This window comes from Mobula hypostoma, chromosome 9 (assembly GCF_963921235.1).
Source record: "Mobula hypostoma chromosome 9, sMobHyp1.1, whole genome shotgun sequence".
NCBI lineage: Eukaryota > Metazoa > Chordata > Chondrichthyes > Myliobatiformes > Myliobatidae > Mobula > Mobula hypostoma.
In genome coordinates this window covers 150,864,991-150,885,081 of record NC_086105.1, presented here as the reverse complement: position 1 = coordinate 150,885,081, position 20,091 = coordinate 150,864,991, and the positions used below count along the sequence as shown (strand labels likewise).

The 20,091-nt window shown below is 43.7% G+C and overlaps 1 protein-coding gene across 2 annotated transcripts in view; it reads left to right on the top strand.

Moving 5' to 3' along the window:
• Positions 1-20,091, top strand: part of ift140 (intraflagellar transport 140 homolog (Chlamydomonas)) — a 225,761-nt gene that overhangs the window by 63,994 nt on the left and 141,676 nt on the right. For both annotated transcript variants that reach the window (XM_063059480.1, XM_063059479.1), the window contains exons 14-15: positions 2,711-2,828; positions 16,174-16,310. In XM_063059480.1, the coding sequence (XP_062915550.1) occupies positions 2,711-2,828; positions 16,174-16,310 (255 nt within the window). The remainder of the gene's footprint in view (positions 1-2,710; positions 2,829-16,173; positions 16,311-20,091) is intronic.

The window sequence follows — 20,091 nt, the reverse complement described above, 5'->3', positions numbered from 1 at the left end:
GCGCTCTCCAGTAACCTTTAAGCTATGAAGCTGCCAAATCATACCAAATAACACGTAAAAATACGCAGCCGATATAAAGTAGAAATAATGTATGTACAGTGTAGTATCACTTACCAGAATTGGGAAAGCACGGAGCACACTGGTGATGGTGTGTTAGACTTGTCGGAGTTTGGGTAGTGCAGTGGCCCCCACCCTCCAGGCCGCCGACCAATACATTGCCGCGAGGCATGCAGCGGTAGCTGGGAGGCACATAGCACATCTTTAAGAAAAAAGCCGAAATAAACATGCTAATTAATTAGGTGCCGCCTGACACGTAATTGTCGCCCCAGATCATTGCCGATCTGGGCCGACATTTATGTGTGGGGCGGCACCTAATTAATTAGCATGTTTATTTCGGCTCTTTTCTTAAAGATGTGCTGTGTGCCTCCCGGCTACCGCTGCATTCTCTGCGAATCGCGGGGTGGTGGGACACGGGGGTGGCATCTCGTCGTCTGTTTCCATTAGAGCAGGCGGCTCATCTTCTTCTATCTCTGCCCGCCTCGATGTCGAAGGTCGAGGTTCGTCGTCTAATGTGGCTAATGTGGAAGGCTTGCTTGACTGCTGAGCCTTGCGCATTTTTAGATCATACAGTTCTTTGTAAGGACTCAAACCATCTTGCAAATATGCCCTAAATCGACGTACCCTTTCAAAATTAAAGTCGTACTTTATTATTACTCATTCGGTTTCAATTGTTATCCTTTCCTCTTCCAATTGCATCAGCTCTTCATCTATCAGTTCTTGGTCATGGGATGCCAAAACCTCTTCAACATCATCTTCGTCAGCTTCCACAAGCCAAACTCACTTTGTCTTTACTTCAAGCAACACACATCAAAGTTGCTGGTGAACGCAGCAGGCCAGGCAGCAACTTTGATGTGTGTTGCTTGAATTTCCAGCATCTGCAGAATTCCTCGTGTTTGTCCTTACTTCGTTCACCACAATCGAAACGCTTAATTATGTCTAGTTTTACGCTAAGTGTAACACCCTTATGAGCTCTTTCAGGCTTTTCCAATACCTCAGAACTCATCTTGCAAACGGCTGCTCACAGGCACGTGTTAAAGCAATGCCGTTCCGAATCCGAGGGTGCTGATTTTTTATCGCGCGCTGATTTTTTTTGTAACAGTGAAAACATCTTCTGAAAGCAAAAACGGTGCTAATGTAGGTCTTTCGTAACAGTGAGGTTTCATAAAGCGAACGTTTGAAAAGTGGGGGACACCTGTAAACTAAGATTAAAAAAATTACGAAACTGGTACCAAATTTGTAATGACAGCTTAGTCATAGGATATAAATTTAGTTTAGAAATTTTGGCCAGTTGTACAGGTGAAGAGGCTCCTAATAACGAGGTTAAGTAAAACTGTTTCACAGCTTTCAATTACAAATCAGCCCAAGGTGGTCATTCAGTTTTATTAGCCCAATATAACCAGGAACACATATAACGTATATTAACAGCCCAATAGTACATTCTTAAATTAGGCAGAGCAAGACCTCCAAAATTAATTACAACCTAATAAATAGACAGTTTTGTTTGGTATAATTCCTCAGTATATTCATGGTATTTCTATATCAAACCAACATGTAATTGCATTTGTTACATTATTGGCCAGAAGGGCTATTTTATTAAAATGGAAAGATGCTTCTGCTCCCACTTTGATACAAGGGTTCTCTCAGGTGATGCTATGTCTCAGTTTGGAAAAAATCAGAAGTTGAACTTTTGATCCTCGATTTGACTTTGAGAAAAGGTGGGGTTCTTTTGCCCGCTACTAACATCTGATTTGAGTTAATTAAGATGGTTTCCTTCTGATTCTTGTTTAAATGGATTTGGTTGGCAGATTGATGTTTTTCTTTTATGGAAGCTTGTATGGCGTATGGCTCCGGGGTTGTGCTCCCGATGGGGTTTTTTTTGTGAGCGAGTTTTTTTTTGTTTTAGTTAGCAGGGGGTTCTTTTTTTCCTTTCTTTTTTTCCCCAAAAAATATTCTTAACACTTTATTTTTTCATATTATTATTGATATATTGTTTAGCTTTGTTAATCAGTTATTTGGTAATTTAATTCCTCATTGTACATATTGTCATGTTGACTTGATTACTTTAATGTGTTTTTTTTGTTGCTCTTCAATAATAATTAATAAAAAAGATTTAAAAATGAAACAGCAAGGAGTGGATGATTTGGCCCAAGGAGCCTACTGTACCATTCAATTAAGATTGGGCTGATCCAACTTTCCTAACTTCTCTCTGTGCTACTTCAAGGTTCAAAGTAAAATTTATTATCAAAGTTACATGTATGTCACCATGTACAACCCTGAGATTCATTTTCTTGTGGGCATTGACAGTATATACAAAGAAACAAAAAAACCCAAAATAATAATAATAAATAAATAAGCAACAAATATTGCAAACATGCAATGAAGAGTTCGTTCAAAAAGAGACCATAGGTGTGGGAACAGTTCAGTGTTGGGGTGATTGAAATGTGTTCACAGGTTGTGAGAACAATTCAGTGACGGGGTGAATGAAAAGAATGCACAGGTTGTCGGAACAGTTCAGTATTGGGGTAAGTGAAGTTTCCTTCTTGGGCTTAATGATGCTCTGTGCTGGTGTCTGTAGACCTCAAAGGAGCTTCTGCTCTTCATTTGTTCTGGCTCGAGGATTCCCTGAACTGAAAATCCCTCTCTTCTACAGGGAAGCAAAGCCTCACAGCAACACTAAGAACCTGGCTGAGCACATCCCTAATCTGGGGAGCATCACATCGGTGCAGTGCAGTTCCAATGGGAATAATATCAGCATTCTCTTCACAAAGGTAAGTGCTGACTGCAAATGCACCTGCCGATGTAGTTGAATCATAACACGGTGGTACTGTGACATAAAGATTACCATTTTGATAAGATTTACACATCACATATACTGTATATTGAAACACATGGTGAACTGCATCATGTGCATCAATGACCAACACAAAATGATGATGTGCTGGGAGCAACTCACAGTTGTCAACACACATTCCAGTGCCAGTATAGCATGCCCACAATCCCCTACCACTAACCTGTACGTCTTTGAAATGTTGACGGAGAGCGGAGCAGCTGGAGAAATCCCACACAGTCATGGGGAGAACATACAAACTCCTTGCAAACAGTGGCAGGAATTGAACCCCAATCGCTAGCACTATAAAGAGATTTGCTAACTGCTACATTTTTGAAGTGCAGGGGATTATTTTCACAATTTATTTAATATAAGGAGTGATTCCACAATCGTGCACTCTTTGCCAGGAATCTTGTTTACCGGCGAGGAGGTAATGGATCTGTCTGTAGGAGTGTAAACCTACCCTTCACAAACTCTCCCTGGGAGTACAAGTTAACCAAATTATTCTGCAACAACAACACGCCTAAATAAAACCAGTCAAACTCCACTGTTTTGCTAAAGTTAAGAAGTGGGGGGGGGGGGGTCAGAGTACATAATAAATGTGAAATTTCTACTGCAGTTTGTCCTGGCTGTATGCAGATCCTCCCCAGGGTTTAGGAACAACTTCTTCCCCTCCACAGTGAGCTCTCTGAATGGTCCATGAACCCATGAAAACTACCTTGCTGTTCATCTTTTACACTATTTATTTATTGTAATTGTAAATTACGTTTATTTATTTATCGAGCCGTGCCACCCTGCAACCCCGGATTTAACCCTAGCCTAATCCTGAGACAATTTGCAATTACCGATTAACCTACCAATTGAATTGTCTTTGAACTATGGGAGGAAACATGAGCACCCAGAGAAAACCATAGTTTCCACAGGGGGGATGTACAAACATCTTACAGATGACATTGGATTTGAACTCTGATGCCCCGAGTTGTAATAGTGTTGTGCTGATTGCTACATGACCATGGCACCCGTATTTTATGTATTGCACTGCACTGCTGCTGCAAAACAACAAACTTCACGGCATACAGTATGTCAGTGATAATAAATCTGATGCTGAGATGACAACAGGGTTTCCTTTGCTGAAAGTTGTTTGTAAGTTAAAACTTTGCACGTCAGAAAATGGGGATATCCAATGATATATATAAATAAAAACACAGGCCTACCAGGGGCAATATGTAGTTACACCAATACATTCAATTCCACTGTGCAGATATTGCCAAGAACCAAGCTCCTCCATGTCAGAACGCTCAAAGTGCTCATCAACATGAGGCTATCCAGCAATACATTTAAATAAAAACACGGGCAACATGTAGTATACCAGCACATTTAATTCCACCATTCAGATATAGCCATGAACCGAGCTTCTCCACGGCAGACGATGCCTGTAATCTTGCAGCAGCCAGCAAATCCATCCCATAGTCTAACAAACACTCTTACATAAGAGCTGTACATTGGATGGGCTATCATCATCTGCTAAGGAGTTGCAGTGGGCTGTTAAGAAGAATTTGAATTTCTTCCTTTTATTAATAGATTACTGAGTCACTGAGGTGCAGAGTGCTTGCTGTATTTGCTAATGTCCCACATGCTTCAGAAATTTTCTCAATATCAAAGTTGAGTTTAATGTCATAAAAATGTCCATATATGCAGAGGTGCAATGAAAAGCTTACTTGCAACAGCATCATAGACACATGGCATCAGATAAGCAGCATTGACAAGAAAAACACAAATTACACCGCTTTTACAAGAGGGAAAAAAACAATTAGAACAGAAAAAAATGGAGTCTGGTTAGTATAAAACAGAGGTCCCCAACCACCGGGCCACGGACCAGTACCGGGCCGCAGAGTATGCGCTACTGGGCCGCGAGGAAGCGATATGATTTGGTCAGCTGCACCTTTCCTCATTCCCTGTCACGGCCACTGATCAGCCATTACGCATGCGAAGTCATGACCCGCGCGTCATCCGTGTCAAAGCGGGAAGGCGATCAACTCCTCGAGCTTGCAAATGACGACGGGCTGAAAAGTATGTTTGACATAACATCTCTGTCGGCATTTTGGATCAGAGTCAAGGCTAAATATCCTGAGATAGCCACAAAAGCATTGAAAACGTTGCTTTCATTTCCAACATTTTTCTGCGAAGCGGAGTTTTCTGCGATGAATGCAACGAAAACTAAACTGCGGAATAGTCTGGATACAAGGAACCCCGTTCGAGTATCACTGTCTCCCATCGCCCCTCGACAGGGCGGTGTTGTTGCAGGGAAACAAGCCCAGGGCTCCCACTGATTCAGCGATATTGGTGTGTTGCAATGATTTTATATGTTCATACGGGGAAAATATGCGCTGTGCATTTAATATCCAAATATTACTTAAAATGTTATGATGCTATTGACTTATAAGTGACCTATATAACCATATAACAATTACAGCACGGAAACAGGCCATCTCGGCCCTTCTAGTCCGTGCTGAATGCTACTCTCACCTAGTCCCGCCGACCTGCACTCACCCCATAACCCCCCGTTCCTTTCCTGTCCATATACCTATCCAATTTTTCTTTAAATGATCATATCGAACCTGCTTCTGCCACTTCTACTGGAAGTTCGTTAAACACTTCAAGCTCCCCTGATAATTGACTTATCATTATATCCATGCGAGGAAAATATGCGCTGTATGTTTAATATTAAATTCGTTAGATAACCCCTTTTAGAAACAAAATTGAGTGTATTACCAACTTATCACCTATATTTCGGTAGTGATTAACACCCACCCCCACGAACAGAATCGCCAAAAAGGATTTGCTTGGCGGGGGCAGGGGGGTGGAATCGGCAGGTCACGACGCACATGCGTATTGGTGCCCGCGCAAGGCTTCATGGTCATTGTAGTCTTCTGGGTAAACAACGCATTTGACTGCTACTCTTGTTCATTGGCAACCCTACCCCCCACCCCGGGTTGGCCGGTCCACAAGAATATTGTCAATATTAAATCGGTCCACAGTGCAGAAAAGGTTGGGGACCCCTGGTATAAAATGATCAAAGTGTTGCTAAACATATCTCAAATCCTTTGGATTTCTGAGAGATGAGGTTTTATATAAATGCAAGTCTTCTCTCTTTTGTGCTGTGCTTCCTGCTGCTTTACTCAAAGTTGAAAGTACACCTATGTCACCACATACATTCCCTGAGATTCATTTTCTAGTGGACGTACACAGTAAGCCCAAGATACACAGTAGAATCGATGAAAGTCTGCACCAAACAGGATGGACAAACAACCAATGTGCAAAAGACAACAAAATATGCAAATACAAAAAAACCTAATAAATAAATAAGCAAATATCGAGATTTCCATAAGATGGCGATGTGTTCTAGTGACCTCTTGGGGGCCAACCAAAGGAGTTTAGTTAAATATCTTTTTTACGATAGCAAGACAGTAATGGACTCCAAGAACCTGGGTTGGTGCAGGTCTGCCCCAACAGTGAGCTGCTCATTGGCGCAGGTGCTGGACTGGGTGCAGACTGTGTTGGCTGCCTGCTATAGGACGGCATCAGATTTGGTGCGCGAAGGTGGTGTTCAGTGTAACTGTGGGTGACTGTCTTGGACGTTTCTCTTGTGATCGCAAGACCATGTTGGACATTGATAATGTAAGATCCCGCAGGCCTCTTTCCCTTGTTTGGTGGCACACCAGACAGCAGGCGAGCTGTGCGGCCTCAGTTGCAGCAAGGACAGGACCTCAAGCCGCGTGCTTGCCTGCTGCTGCAGTCCAGGCGAGGAGAGGCTGTAGCGTGACTTGTGTGCTGGGTTAGGGCCTAGCCTCTCCCATTGGTGCTGCCCTCCAGTGTTTGATCAGCAGAATGACAGGCTGGATTTCATGCGTCTGCACACTGTGGGAACTACACCATTGGTTTGCTGTATATTTTAAAAAATGTGTGACTATGTTTTTTTGCTCGCTATTTGAATGTGGTGTGTACATTTTCACCTTGGCCCCAGAGAAACACTATTTCATTTAGCTGTATATACAGTTGAATAATTTGAATTTGATTTGATTTGAAAACATGAGATGAAGAGTCCTTGAAAATGAGTCTGCAGGTTGTGGGAAAAGTTCAGTGATGGGGTGAGTGAGGTTATAACCTCTGGTCAAGAGCCTGATGATTCCTGATGATTCAGGTATAATAACTGTTCCTGAATCTGGTGGTGTGAGTCTTGAGACTCCTGTACTTTCTTCCAGATGGCATTGAGTATTGGACTTGGGACAATATATTCCAGTTGTATAAGTCGTTTGTGAGGCCGCACTTGGAGTACTGTGTAACAGGAAGTATGTAGTTAAAGTGGAAAGAGTGCAGAAAAGATTTTTGAGGAGGTTGCCAGGACCAGAGGGCCTGTGTTATAGGGAGCAGTTGGCAAGGCTGTGTCTTTGTTGCTTGTAATGCAGGACAATGAGTGGTGACCTCATCGAAATATTTAAAATTATGAAAGGTATAGAAGATGGACAGTACTAATGATTTCCTCAGTGTAGGGAACTTGTTGATTGGAGTACTGCCCAGACGCAACATGAGTATTCCTGCGCAAATCCAACAAACAGCTTGAAAAAGCAGCAAGCTTTTTCACCAGGAGTTGTTGATTGGAGTACTGCGCAGATGTAATAGGAGCATTCCCACGCAGATCCAACAAAGATTTTCGACAGGATACCCAGTCTCTATAAAAGAGATGTACTGCCTAGCAGAGTGGCCATCGTGAGAGTGGTTGTCGCTGGAATCATCTGAGGCAAAGTAGGAATCAGAATCAGGTTTATTATCACCGGTATGTGATGTGAAATTTGTTAACTTAGCAGCAGCAGTTCAATGCAACACATAATATAGAAGAGAGAGGAAATGTAATAATAAATAAAATAAAACATAATAATAAATAAACAAGTAAATCAATTACATGTATTGAATAGATTTTTTAAAATGTGCAAAAAACAGAAATGTTGTATACAGTATTTTTAAAAAAAAAAGTGAGATAGTGTCCAAAGCTTCAATGTCCATTTAGGAATTGGATGGTAGAGGGGAAGAAGCTGTTCTTGAATCGTTGAGTGTGTGCCTTCAGGCTTCTGTACCTCCTACCTGATGGTAACAGTGAGAAAAGGGCATGCCCTGGGTGCTGGAGGTCCTATAATGGACGCTGCCTTTCTGAGACACCGCTCCCTAAAGATGTCCTGGGTACTTTGTAGGCTCGTGCCCAAGATAGCGCTGACGAGATTTACAACATTCTGCAGCTTCTTTCGGTGCTGTGCAGTAGCCCCCCCATACCAGACAGTGATATAAACAGGGCTTTGGCAAGAACTGGCGGACTCTAGGTAAGTTTATTCCATAGTTCTTATTTAACGCTGGAGAGAACAGGGGGCATGTCTACAGACCCAGTGTTCTGTTCTGGGGGTCAGATGTGGGATTTCCAGGAGACTCCCAGCCTCCCCGATGGCCACATCTGCACCAGGTGTGTTGAGGGATGCAGCTCTTTAGAGACCGTGTTAGGGAATTGGAGCCTCAGCTGGATGACCTTCGGCTTGTTAGGGAAAGGGAAGCAGTGATAGACAGGAGCTACAGGGAGGTAATCATCCCAAGGCTACAGGAGACAGATAAATGGGTGACTGTCAGGAGAGGGAAGGGGGAATATCAGATAGTAGTGAACACCCCTGTGGCTGTGCCCCTCAACAATTACAGTCGGCCCTCCTTATCAGCGTGTTCCGCATGCGCGAATTCAACCAACCGCGAATCGAGAAAACCCGGAAGTGCTCTTCCAGCACTTGCTGTTTGAGCATGTACAGACTTTTTTTTCTTGTCATTATTCCCTAAACAATGAAGTATAACAACTATTTTACATGGCATTTACATTATATTAGGTATTATAGGTAATCTAGAGATGATTTAAAGTATACGGGAGGATGTGCGTAGGTTATCATGGATCAGGATCGAAAAAAAACTGGAAGTTCTCTTTTTAAGTAAGTCGGTACAGGTACATCTGGTATTATTTGGCATCAGTTAGTCAAACGTTTGTCTTAGTATATAGTATATATATTACCTTTCTATGCATGTAAAATACTTAAGAAACGTATGTTTCAGCGCCGGGCTCGGGAACAGAAGTTCCCGAGTTTGATCCAGTGACAGATTGCACCCGAGCACGCTGTCCATCCCTGCCGGGTTGATGTGTAGGATCAAAAACCCCAAAACCCCAAAAGCCAATAATTAAACCACTGCGTTGCTTAGTAATAATAGTAGCTTTAATTGGGCAGGGCCTTTTTCATTTTATCCTTTAAAATTGTTCCGATCGTTGACCGACCGTAGCCTAATGCTTTTCCAATGACCGATGACGTTTCGCCGCTTTCTGATCACTTTATTATTTCCACTTTATTTTAAATCGCGATCGTGATTATTTTCGTGAACAGAAACACTGCGGATTCAGAACTCCACTGCCGGGTCCTAATGCCCACTGCACTGAGACAGGTTAAATAAGGTCCGATTCCGCTGGGTCCTGAGGTCCACCACATTGAGACAGGTTGAATCAGAGACTTGAGCATCCGCGTTTTTTGGTATCCACGAGGGGTCCCGGAACCAATCCCTCGTGGATAAAGAGGGCTGACTGTACTGCATTTCGAGTGCTATTGGTGGGGTGGGGGAACCTACCTGAGGGAAGCAACTTTGGGCTTGCCCCTGACACTGAGTCTGGCCCTGTGGCTCAGAAGGGTAGGGAACTGAAGAGAAACAGATAGGTGATTCTCTATAATCGGGAACAGATAGGCAATTCTGTGGATGCGAAAAAGGAAACACTGATGGTAGTTTGTCTCCCAGGTAACAGGATCCGAGATGTTTCTGAACACGTCTACAATATTCTGAAAAGGGAGGGTGAGCAGCCAGAAGTTGTGGTACATATTAGTATCAACGACATAGGAAAAAAAAAGGGAGGAAGTCCTAAAAAAAATTACAGGGTGTTCGCAAGGAAGTTGAGGAGGATATCAAGGGTAGTAATCTTGGGATTACTGCCTGTGCCCCACAACAGTGAGGATAGGAATGGAATGAGGTGACAGATAAATGCATGGCAGAAGGATTGGAGCAGGGGGCAGGGATTCAGATTTCTGGATAATTAGGTCCTCTTTTGGGGCAGGTGGGACCTGTACAAAAGGGACGGGTTGCACTTGAATCCAAGGGGGACCAATATCTTAGTGAGCAGCACACATAAAAGTTGCTGGTGAATGCAGCAGGCCAGGCAGCATCTCTAGGAAGAGGTACAGTCGACGTTTCGGGCCAAGACCCTTCATCAGGACTAACTGAAAGAAGAGCTAGTAAGAGATTTGAAAGTGGGAGGGGGAGGGGGCCTCCTGTCCCATGATCCTCTCATATCCCTTTTGCCAATCAACTGTCCAGCACTTGGCTCCATCTCTCCCCCTCCTGTCTTCTCCTATCATTTCAGATCTCCCCCTCCCCCTCCCACTTTCAAATCTCTTACTAGCTCTTCTTTCAGTTAGTCCTGACGAAGGGTCTCGGCCTGAAACGTTGACTGTACCTCTTCCTAGAGATGCTGCCTGGCCTGCTGCGTTCACCAGCAACTTTGATGTGTGTTGCTTGAAATTCCAGCATCTGCAGAGTTCCTCGTCTTAGCGAGCAGGTTTGCTGGAGCTGTTGGGAGTGGTTTAAACTAATATGGTAGGGGGATGGGAACCAGGATGATACAGCTGAGGATGGGCCAGGAGGTTTACAAGTTGATGATGGGTCTAACATGAATGTGAGGAAGGACAAGCCATTGATTGGGTACAAAAGCCATTGATTAGGTACAAATGCAGACAGAGCAAAGAATTAAATTGTACCACAGAGGCAAAATTCAAAAGGGCAAAGAATGCAGGACTGAACGTGCTGTATTTAAATGCGTGCAGCATTTGGAATAAGGTGGATGAACTCGTGGGGCAATTAGAGATTGGTGGGTATGACATTGTGGGCATTACTCAGTCGTGGCTGAAAGAAGGCCATAGTTGGGAGCTTAAGATTAAAGGATATAGTTTGTATCGAAAGGCATAGGTGGTGGTGTGGTTCTGTTGATAAGAGATGGAATTACATCTTTAGAAACAGGTGACATAGGGTCAGAGAATGTTGAACCTTTGTGGGTGGAGTTCAGAAATTGCAAGATTTGAAAAACCATTATGAGAATCATATATGGGCCTCCAAATAATAGCCAAGATGTGGGGTTGAGGTGCAAAGGAAGCTGGAAAAGGCATGTAATAAGGGTAACGTCACATTTGTAATAGGGAACTTCAATATGCAAGGGGATTGGGAAAATCAGGTTGGTGTCAGATCGCAACAGAGGGAATTAGTTGAATGCCTACGAGATGGCTTTTAGAACAGCTTGTGTTTGAGCCTACTCGGGCAAAGGCTATTTTAGATTGGGTGTTGTGTAACAACCCTGATCCTATTAGGCAGTTTAATGTAAAGGAACCCTTAGGAAGCAGTAATCATAATATGATTGAATTTGTACTGCAGTTTGAGAGGAAGATGCATAACTCACATGTATTAGTATTGCAATTGATAAAGGGAATTACAGAGGTATGAGAGAGGAACTTGCCCAGGTGGATTGGAGGAGGATACTGCCGTGGATGACAGCAGAGCAGAGATGGCTGAGGTTTCTGGGAATACTTCACAAGGCGCAGGGTAAATATGTCCCACAGACTGTGGTGGAGGCCAAGTCCATGCGTATATTTAAGGTGGAAGTTGATCATTTCCTGATTGATCAGGACATCAAACAATGTAGCAAGAAGGCAGGTGATGGAGTTGAGTGGGATCCGAGATCAGCCATGATGGAATGACGGAGCTGACTTGATAGGCTGAATGGCCTAATTCTGCTCCTATGTCTTATGGTCTTAAAACCAGGGCGCATAGATTTAAGGTGAAAGGGGAAATATTTAAAAGGTATCCAAGAGACAGGTTTAGCACACAGGGTGAAGAGTATATGGAATAAGCTGTCAATAAGTGGTTGAGATGGGGACAATAGTATCATTTAAGAAGCACTTGGACAGATGCATGGTGGAGCGGGGCTTAGAGTGATATGGGCCGAACACAGGAAGTTGGGACTAGCTGGTCGGACACCATAGTCAGCATGGATTTATTGGACTGAAGGGTCTGCATCCGTGCTGCATTGCTCTGTGATGTATTGGAAAGTATGCTTTCTTTCATAGCAATAAAGGTGGCCATGAAGAGAGATATTGCAAGTGTGATGTAACTTTAAAGTGAGGAAGCCATTACACAAATGTTGTGAGGAGAGAGGATTATGGCAAAAAAGGAAGCTGGAGAGGTCCTGGGGCAAGGTGACTGGCAGGTGAGGAAAAGAGAAGAAGTAAGAGAGACCAGAGTGGGGAAATGAAGAAGAGGGAACACTTACCAGAAATTGGAGAATGTAATGGGCATGCCATCATGTTGGAGGCTACTTTCATTCAGGGCCCCAAATAGTCCTCCCAGGAGAGGCAACACTTCCCCTGCAAATCTGCTGTGTCATCTACTGTATCCGATGTTCCAGATGTGGCCTTCTCTACATTGGTGAGACCTGATGTAGATTGAGGGACTGCTTTGTCAAGTACCTTGGCTCCAACCACAAAAAGTGGAATTTCCCTGTGCCCAACCATTCTAATTCCAATCCCCATTCCCATTCTGTCATGTCAATCCATGGCCACCTCTACTGCCACAATGATGCCACTCTCAGGTTGGTGAAGCAACACCTCATATTCCATCTGGGTAACTTCCAACCTGATGGCATGAATATTGATTTCTCCAACTTATGGTAATTTTTCCCCTTTCCCCCTTCCCTCTTCTTCAATTCCCCAATCTGGCCCCCCTTACCTCTTCACCTTCCTAGCACCTCCCCCCCCTGCCCCACGAACACTGCCTCCTTACTTTCTCCCATGGTCCACTCTCCTCTCCTATCAGATTTATCTTTTCCCATCCCTTTATGTTTTCCACCTATCACCTCCCAGCTTCTTACTGCATCACCCTCTCTCACCCACCCACCTGGCTTTACCCTATCAGCTTCTGTATTGCCCTCTTTTCCCTCCCCCATCTTCTTGTTCTGCCTTCTTCCCGCCTCCTCTCCAGACCTGATGAAGGATCACAGCCTAAATCGTTGACTGTTTATTCCTCTCCATTGATGCTGCCTGACCTGCTGAGTTCCTCCAGTACTTTGTGTGTGTGTGAATCTGGATTTCCAGCATCTGCAGAATCTCTTGTGTTTAAAAAATGTGCTGTAATCAGGTAGGAGATACAGAAGCCTGAAGGCCCACACTCAGCAATTCAGGAACAGTTTCTTCCCCTCTGCCATCTGATTCCTAAATGGACATTGAAGCTTTGGACACGAGCTACCTTTTTAATATACAGTATTTCTGTTTTTTTGCACATTTAAAAAAATCTATTCAATACATGTAATTGATTTACTTGTTTATTTATTGTTTTATTTTATTATTATTAATTTTTGTCTCTCTGCTAGATTATATATTGCATTGAACTGCTGCTGCTAAGTTAACAAATTTCATGTCACATGCTGATGATAATAAACCTGACTCTGATTCTGTAACTGTGAGATTCACATGGAAGAATGAAATAAAAAACATACTAAAAACACTGAGTTAGCATTACAATGAGAGGTAAAGCAGAGGGAATGTTGTAGTTGTGATACAAACAAGAAAGGCAAGTCATCTTAAGTTGTTGAGTCAGGGTGGAATTTATTGTCGGATGCCCAAGTGCATGTTCACAGGTGCACTGGAAAAAATTAACATTAGCATCACAGGCGCAGACACCATTCACACAGAAAGCATCAATTAAGCATGAATTATACACCATTTTTAAAAGAAAACAACATTAGAACAAAAAAAGGCCATTTTAATACAAAGTGATAAATGTGGTCATTGTTTTGTTAAAATGTAGAGATTAGGGGTTTTCTGATTGGTTTAAGAACCAAATGGTTGAAGGGAAGTTGCCTTTCTGGGACCTGGTGTGTGGGGCTTCAGGCTTCTGTACCTCCTGCCCGATGGCATGGCATGAATAGTGGAGGTCTTTGATGGTTGCCTTCTTCAGGCACTGGGGGAGAAGCTGACAGCGATGCAGGTGGATGCTTTCCTGGTGTCATGGACTCTTGACTACCTGACTGGCAGACCACAGTACGTGTGCTTGCAACACTGTGTGCTCCACAGGGGACTGTCTTGTCTCCCTTTCTCTTCACCATTTACACCTCGGACTTCAACTACTGCACAGAGTCTTGTCATCTTCAGAAGTTTTCTGATGACTCTGCCATAGTTGGATGCATCAGCAAGGGAGATGAGACTGAGTACAGGGCTACGGTAGGAAACTTTGTCACATGGTGTGAGCAGAATTATCTGCAGCGTAATGTGAAAAAGACTAAGGAGCTGGTGGTAGACCTGAGGAGAGCTAAGGCACCGGTGACCCCTGTTTCCATCCAGGGAGTCAGTGTGGACATGGTGGAGGATTACAGATACCTGGGGATACGAATTGACAATAAACTGGACTGGTCAAAGAACACTGAGGCTGTCTACAAGAAGGGTCAGAGCTGCCTCTATTTCCTGAGGAGACTGAGGTCCTTTACCATCTGCCAGACGATGCTGAGGATGTTCTACGAGTCTGTGGTGGCCAGTGCCATCATGTTTGCTGTTGTGTGCTGGGGCAGCAGGCTGAGGGTGGCAGACACCAACAGAATCAACAAACTCATTTGTAAGGCCAGTGATGTTGTGGGGATGGAACTGGACTCTCTGATGGTGTCTGAAAAGAGGATGCTGTCCAAGTTGCATGCCATCTTGGATAATGTCTCCCATCCACTACATAATGTACTGGTTGGGCACAGGAGTACATTCAGCCAGAGACTCATTCCACCGAGATGCAGCACAGAGCGTCATAGGAAGTCATTCCTGCCTGTGGCCATCAAACTTTACAACTCCTCCCTTGGAGGGTCAGACACCCCGAGCCAATAGGCTGGTCCTGGGCTTATTTCCTGGCATAATTTACATATTATTATTTAACTATTTATGGTTTTATTACTATTTAATTATTTATGGTGCAACTGTAACAAAAACCAATTTCCCCTGGGATCAATAAAATATGACTATGACTCTGTACGTACCACCGGTGGTGGTGGGGATGTCCCAAAGTCTCAAAGATTGCATTATGCCAAGACAGAAGTTCATGTACTGTTCCTCAGGCTTGCTTTGGGCTTTGTTGCCACAGGCAGGTTAAAGACAGAGAGGTGAGAATAGGAATGCTATGGAGAATTAAACTGACAAGCAAGTTTGGGGTGAGTGAGATCTTTGATTATGCTGGCTATTTTACTATTGACCACCTATGCTGTCTCTGCAAAATCCTTCACATTCAAGGAATAAGAAAACTTCATGAGCATTGAGCTTAATCACACGGTTCTGTGGGGTAGATGACACAGTTCACATGCATTGAACCAGATTCCTGAAATAGAGTGTGTATTTCAACTTATCTCATGAGAAATTTTATCAGCAGACAGCAAATGATCCTCAGAGCCTTTTTGGAAAAAGTGCAAAATTCCCACTGATTCCTGCAATTCCTTGGTTCCTCTCAAAGTGGGGAAGGGACATTATAGATGGCTTTGGGAACCTGTAGTCCACACATTGGATGCAATTATAAGCCCAACTTAAACAGTGAATGGAATGCACCCCCTCAAATCGTCCACCTCCCCATCCTATCCACATATCCTGCCCAATCTGTGGAAGATTCTGAGGTTCAATTCCTGCTGCTGTCTGTAAGGAGTTTGTATGTTCTCCCATGACCACATGGGTTTCCTACGGGTGCTCTGGTTTCCTCCCACATTACAAGGACATGTGGGTTAGGGTTAGGGTCAGTGGGTCGTGGGCATACCGTGTTAGCACTGGAAGTGTGGCGTCACTTGCGGGCTGCCCAGCACAATCCTGGTTGACTTGATTTGATTCAAACAACGCGTTTCACTCTGTTTTGATGTACGTGTGAAAATAAAGCTAATTTTGAAATAGGGTTTATTTTGATATCACAATCAGAGTAATCTTGTCACAGTTAGCTCCATTCCAGGGCACCTGATGAACATCAGTGAGCAACTGACTTGTGATTCTTCCATTGATTTGTCAGTTGGAAGTTGGATTGTGTAGGTTCAGCTTTGCTGATGTTTTTCTTGGACCTTTTGCCGGAATCTGCCCTTCTGAAATATCAATAAGTTTTGCTGATGTTCCCCATAGGCAAACGGCTGCCCAAGTTCCAGGGTCTTTTTTTATGACGTGGAGACTGATACAGTAAACTTCTTTGACTTTGAAACTGGCAAGTCAAGCAATGAAAACTGTTCCATGCCTCGTTTGGAAGAGGGTGATATAGAAACGTAAGTATGTTTGAAGTTGTTGCTGCCTGAGAGGGAAATCAATTCTGCCAGACATTGGAAGCTTAAAACTACACACAGATTATTTATTAGTGGTATTTCTTGCACAGAAGCAGAATCAGGTATAATATCACTGGCATATGTCGTGAAATTTGTTGTTTGGTGGCAGCAGTGCATTGCAATACATAATTTAAAAACTAAAAATTGCAATAATAAATAAATCCATTTAATTATATAGTGGCATGCAAAAATTTGGGCACCCCTGATCAAAATTTCTGTTACTGTGAATAGCTAAATGAGTAAAAGATGAACTGATTTCCAAAAGGCATAAAGTTAAAGATGACACATTTCTTTAATATTTTAAGCAAGAAAACTTCTTTATTTCCATCTTTTACAGTTTGAAAATAACAAAAAAGGAAAAGGGCCCGAAGCAAAAGTTTGGGCACCCTGCATGGCAGTACTTAGTAACACCCCCTTTGGCAAGTATCACAGCTTGTAAATGCTTTTTGCAGTCAGCTAAGAGTCTTTCAATTCTTGTTTGGGGCATTTTCGCCCATTCTTCCTTGCAAAAGGCTTCTAGTTCTGTGAGATTCTTGGGCCGTCTTGCATGCACTGCTCTTTTGAGGTCTATCCACAGATTCTCGATGATGTTTAGGTCGGGGGACTGTGAGGGCCATGGCAAAACCTTCAGCTTGTGCCTCTTGAGGTAGTCCATTGTGGATTTTGAAGTGTGTTTAGGTTCATTATCCTGTTGTAGAAGCCATCTTCTTTTCATCTTAGGCCTTTTTACAGACGGTGTGATGTTTGCTTCCAGAATTTTCTGGTATTTAATTGAATTCATTCTTCCCTCTACCAGTAAATATTCCCCGTGCCACTGGCTGCAACACAAGCCCAAAGCATGATCGATCCACCCCCCGTACTTAACAATTGGAGAGGTGTTCTTTTCATGAAATTCTGCACCCTTTTTTCTCCAAACATACCTTTGCTCATTGTGGCCAAAAAGTTCTATTTTAACTTCATCAGCCCACAAGACTTGTTTCCAAAATGCATCAGTCTTGTTTAGACGTTCCTTTGAACCTTTTGAATAGAACTTTTTGGCCGCAAGAGCAAAGGTATGTTTGGAGAAAAAAGGGTGCAGAATTTCATGAAAAGAACCCCTCTCCAACTGTTAAGCATGGGGGTGGATTGATCATGCTTTGGGCTTGTGTTGCAGCCAGTGGCACGGGGAACATTTACCGGTAGAGGGAAGAATGAATTCAATTAAATACCAGCAAATCCTGGAAGCAAACATCACACCGTCTGTAAAAATACCGAAGATGAAAAGAGGATGGCTTCTCCAACAGGATAATGAACCTAAACACACTTCAAAATCCACAATGGACTACCTCAAGAGGTGCAAGCTGAAGGTTTTGCCATGGCCGTCACAGTCTCCCGACCTAAACATCATCGAGAATCTGTGGATAGACCTCAAAAGAGCAGTGCATGCAAGATGGCCCAAGAATCTCACAGAACTAGAAGCCTTTTGCAAGGCTGAATGGGCGAAAATGCCCCAAACAAGAATTGAAAGACTCTTAGCTGGCTGTAAAAAGCGTTTACAAGCTGTGATACTTGCCAAAGGGGGTATTACTAAGTACTGCCATGCAGGGTGCCCAAACTTTTGTTTCGGGCCCTTTTCCTTTTTTGTTATTTTGAAACTGTAAAAGATGGAAATAAAGAAGTTTTCTTAAAATATTAAAGAAATGAGTCATCTTTAACTTTATGCTTTTTGGAAATCAGTTAATCTTTTATTCACTTAGCTATTCACAGTAACAGAAATTTTGACCAGGGTTGCCCGAACTTTTGCATGCCACTGTATATATAAATAATTAAGTAAGGAAGGCAAAAAAAATGTGAGGTAGTGTTCATGGGTTCATTGTCTGTTCAGAAATCTAATGGCGGAGAGGGAGAAGCTATTCCTGAAACATTGGGTGTGTGTCTCAGGCTCCTGTACCTGTTCCTTAACAGTAGTAATGAGATGAGGGTGTGTCCTGGGTGATGGGGGCTTAATGATAGATGCCACCTTTTTGAGGTCTGAAGGAAGTGATGAGTTGGAAGATTACTGTGAGTGACGTATTGGAGTGGAAGGAGGTGGTTTACTTGTGCAGTGAAGTAGAGTTTGTTTTATACCACAGGTGACTTCTAAATATGAGACTAGAGTCACAACTAGGTAGGTCAGGTCTGTGAGTTTTATAAATCACTTGGATGAGAAGGTCACACACACACAGTGCTGGAGGAACTCAGCAGGTCGCAGGTCAGGTAGTGTCTCTGGAGAGCAATGAAGAGAAAATGAAAGGGTCCCGATGAAAGGTTTCAGTCCAAAACATTTGCTCTTTAGTCCTCTCCATAGATGCTGCCTGACCTACTCAATTCCTCAAGCATTTTATGTGTGTTCCTCTGGATTTCCAGCATCTGCAGATGCAGAATCGTGTGAGTCTGTGTGTGTGTGTGTGTATGTGTGTGTGTGTGTTGAACACACAGAAAATGCTGGAGGAACTCAGCAAGTCAGGCAGCTTGGAAAATTAGGGAAGGAGGCTAGCTAGAAGGTGATAGGTGAAGCCAGGAGTGTGGGAAAGGTAAAGGGCTGGAGAAGAAAGAATCTGATGGGAAAGGAGAGTGGACAATAGGAGGGAGGGGAAGGAAGTGATAGGTAGGTGAGAGGAGGTAAAAGGTCTGAGTAGGGAATAGAAGAAGAGGGGAGAGGGAGGGAACAATTTTTTGACCAGAAGGAAAAACTGATATTCATGCCATCAGGCCAGCTGGAATATAGGGTGACACACACAAAATGATGGAGGAACTCAACAGGCCAGGCAGCATCTATGGAAAAGAGGACAGTCGACATTTAAGGTCAAGACCCTTCGGCAGGACTGGAGCAAGAAAGAAGAGTGGATTTAAAAGGAGGAGGAGGGGAGAAACTCAAGATGATAGGTGAAACCAGGAGGGGGAGGAATGAAGTAAAGAGCTGGGAAGTTGATTGGTGAAAGAGACACAGGACTGGATAAGGGGGAATCTGATAGGAGGGAACAGGAGGCCATGGAAGAAAGGAAAGGGGAGAAGAGCACCAGAGGGAGGTGACGGGCAGGCAAGGAGATAAGGTGAGAGAGGGAAAAAGGGATGGGGAATAGTGAAGGGGGGGGGAGGTGCATAACCAGAAGTTCAAGAAATTGATGTTCATGCCATCAGGTTGGAGGCTACCCAGATGGAATATAAGGTGTTGTTCCTCCAACCTGAGTGTGGCTTCATCACGATAGTAGAGGAGGCCATGGATTGACATATTGGAATGGGAATGGGAAGTGGAAATAAAATGGGTGACCATCCGGAGATCCCAATTCTTCTGGCAGACTGAGCATGGGTGCTTGGCAAAGCGGTCTCACCGATGTACAGGAGGCCCCACCGGGAGCACCGAACACGGTATATGACCCGAACAGACTCACAGGTGAAGTGTCGCCTCAGCTGAAAGGACTGTTTGGGGCCCTGAATGTGCTGAGGGAGGAGGTGTAGGGGCAGGTGCAGCACTTGTTCCGCTTGCCAGGAGGGGATCAATGGGGAGGGATGACTGGACAAAGGAGTCGCATAGGGTGTGATCCCTGCAGAAAGCAGGAAGCTGGGGGGAAGAGAAGATGTGCTTGGTGGTGGGATCCCGTTGGAGATGGCAGAAGCTTCAGAGAATTATGTGCTAGATGCAGAGGCTGGTGGGGTGGTAGGTGAGGACAAGAGGCAACCTATCCCTGGTAGGGTAGTGGGAGGA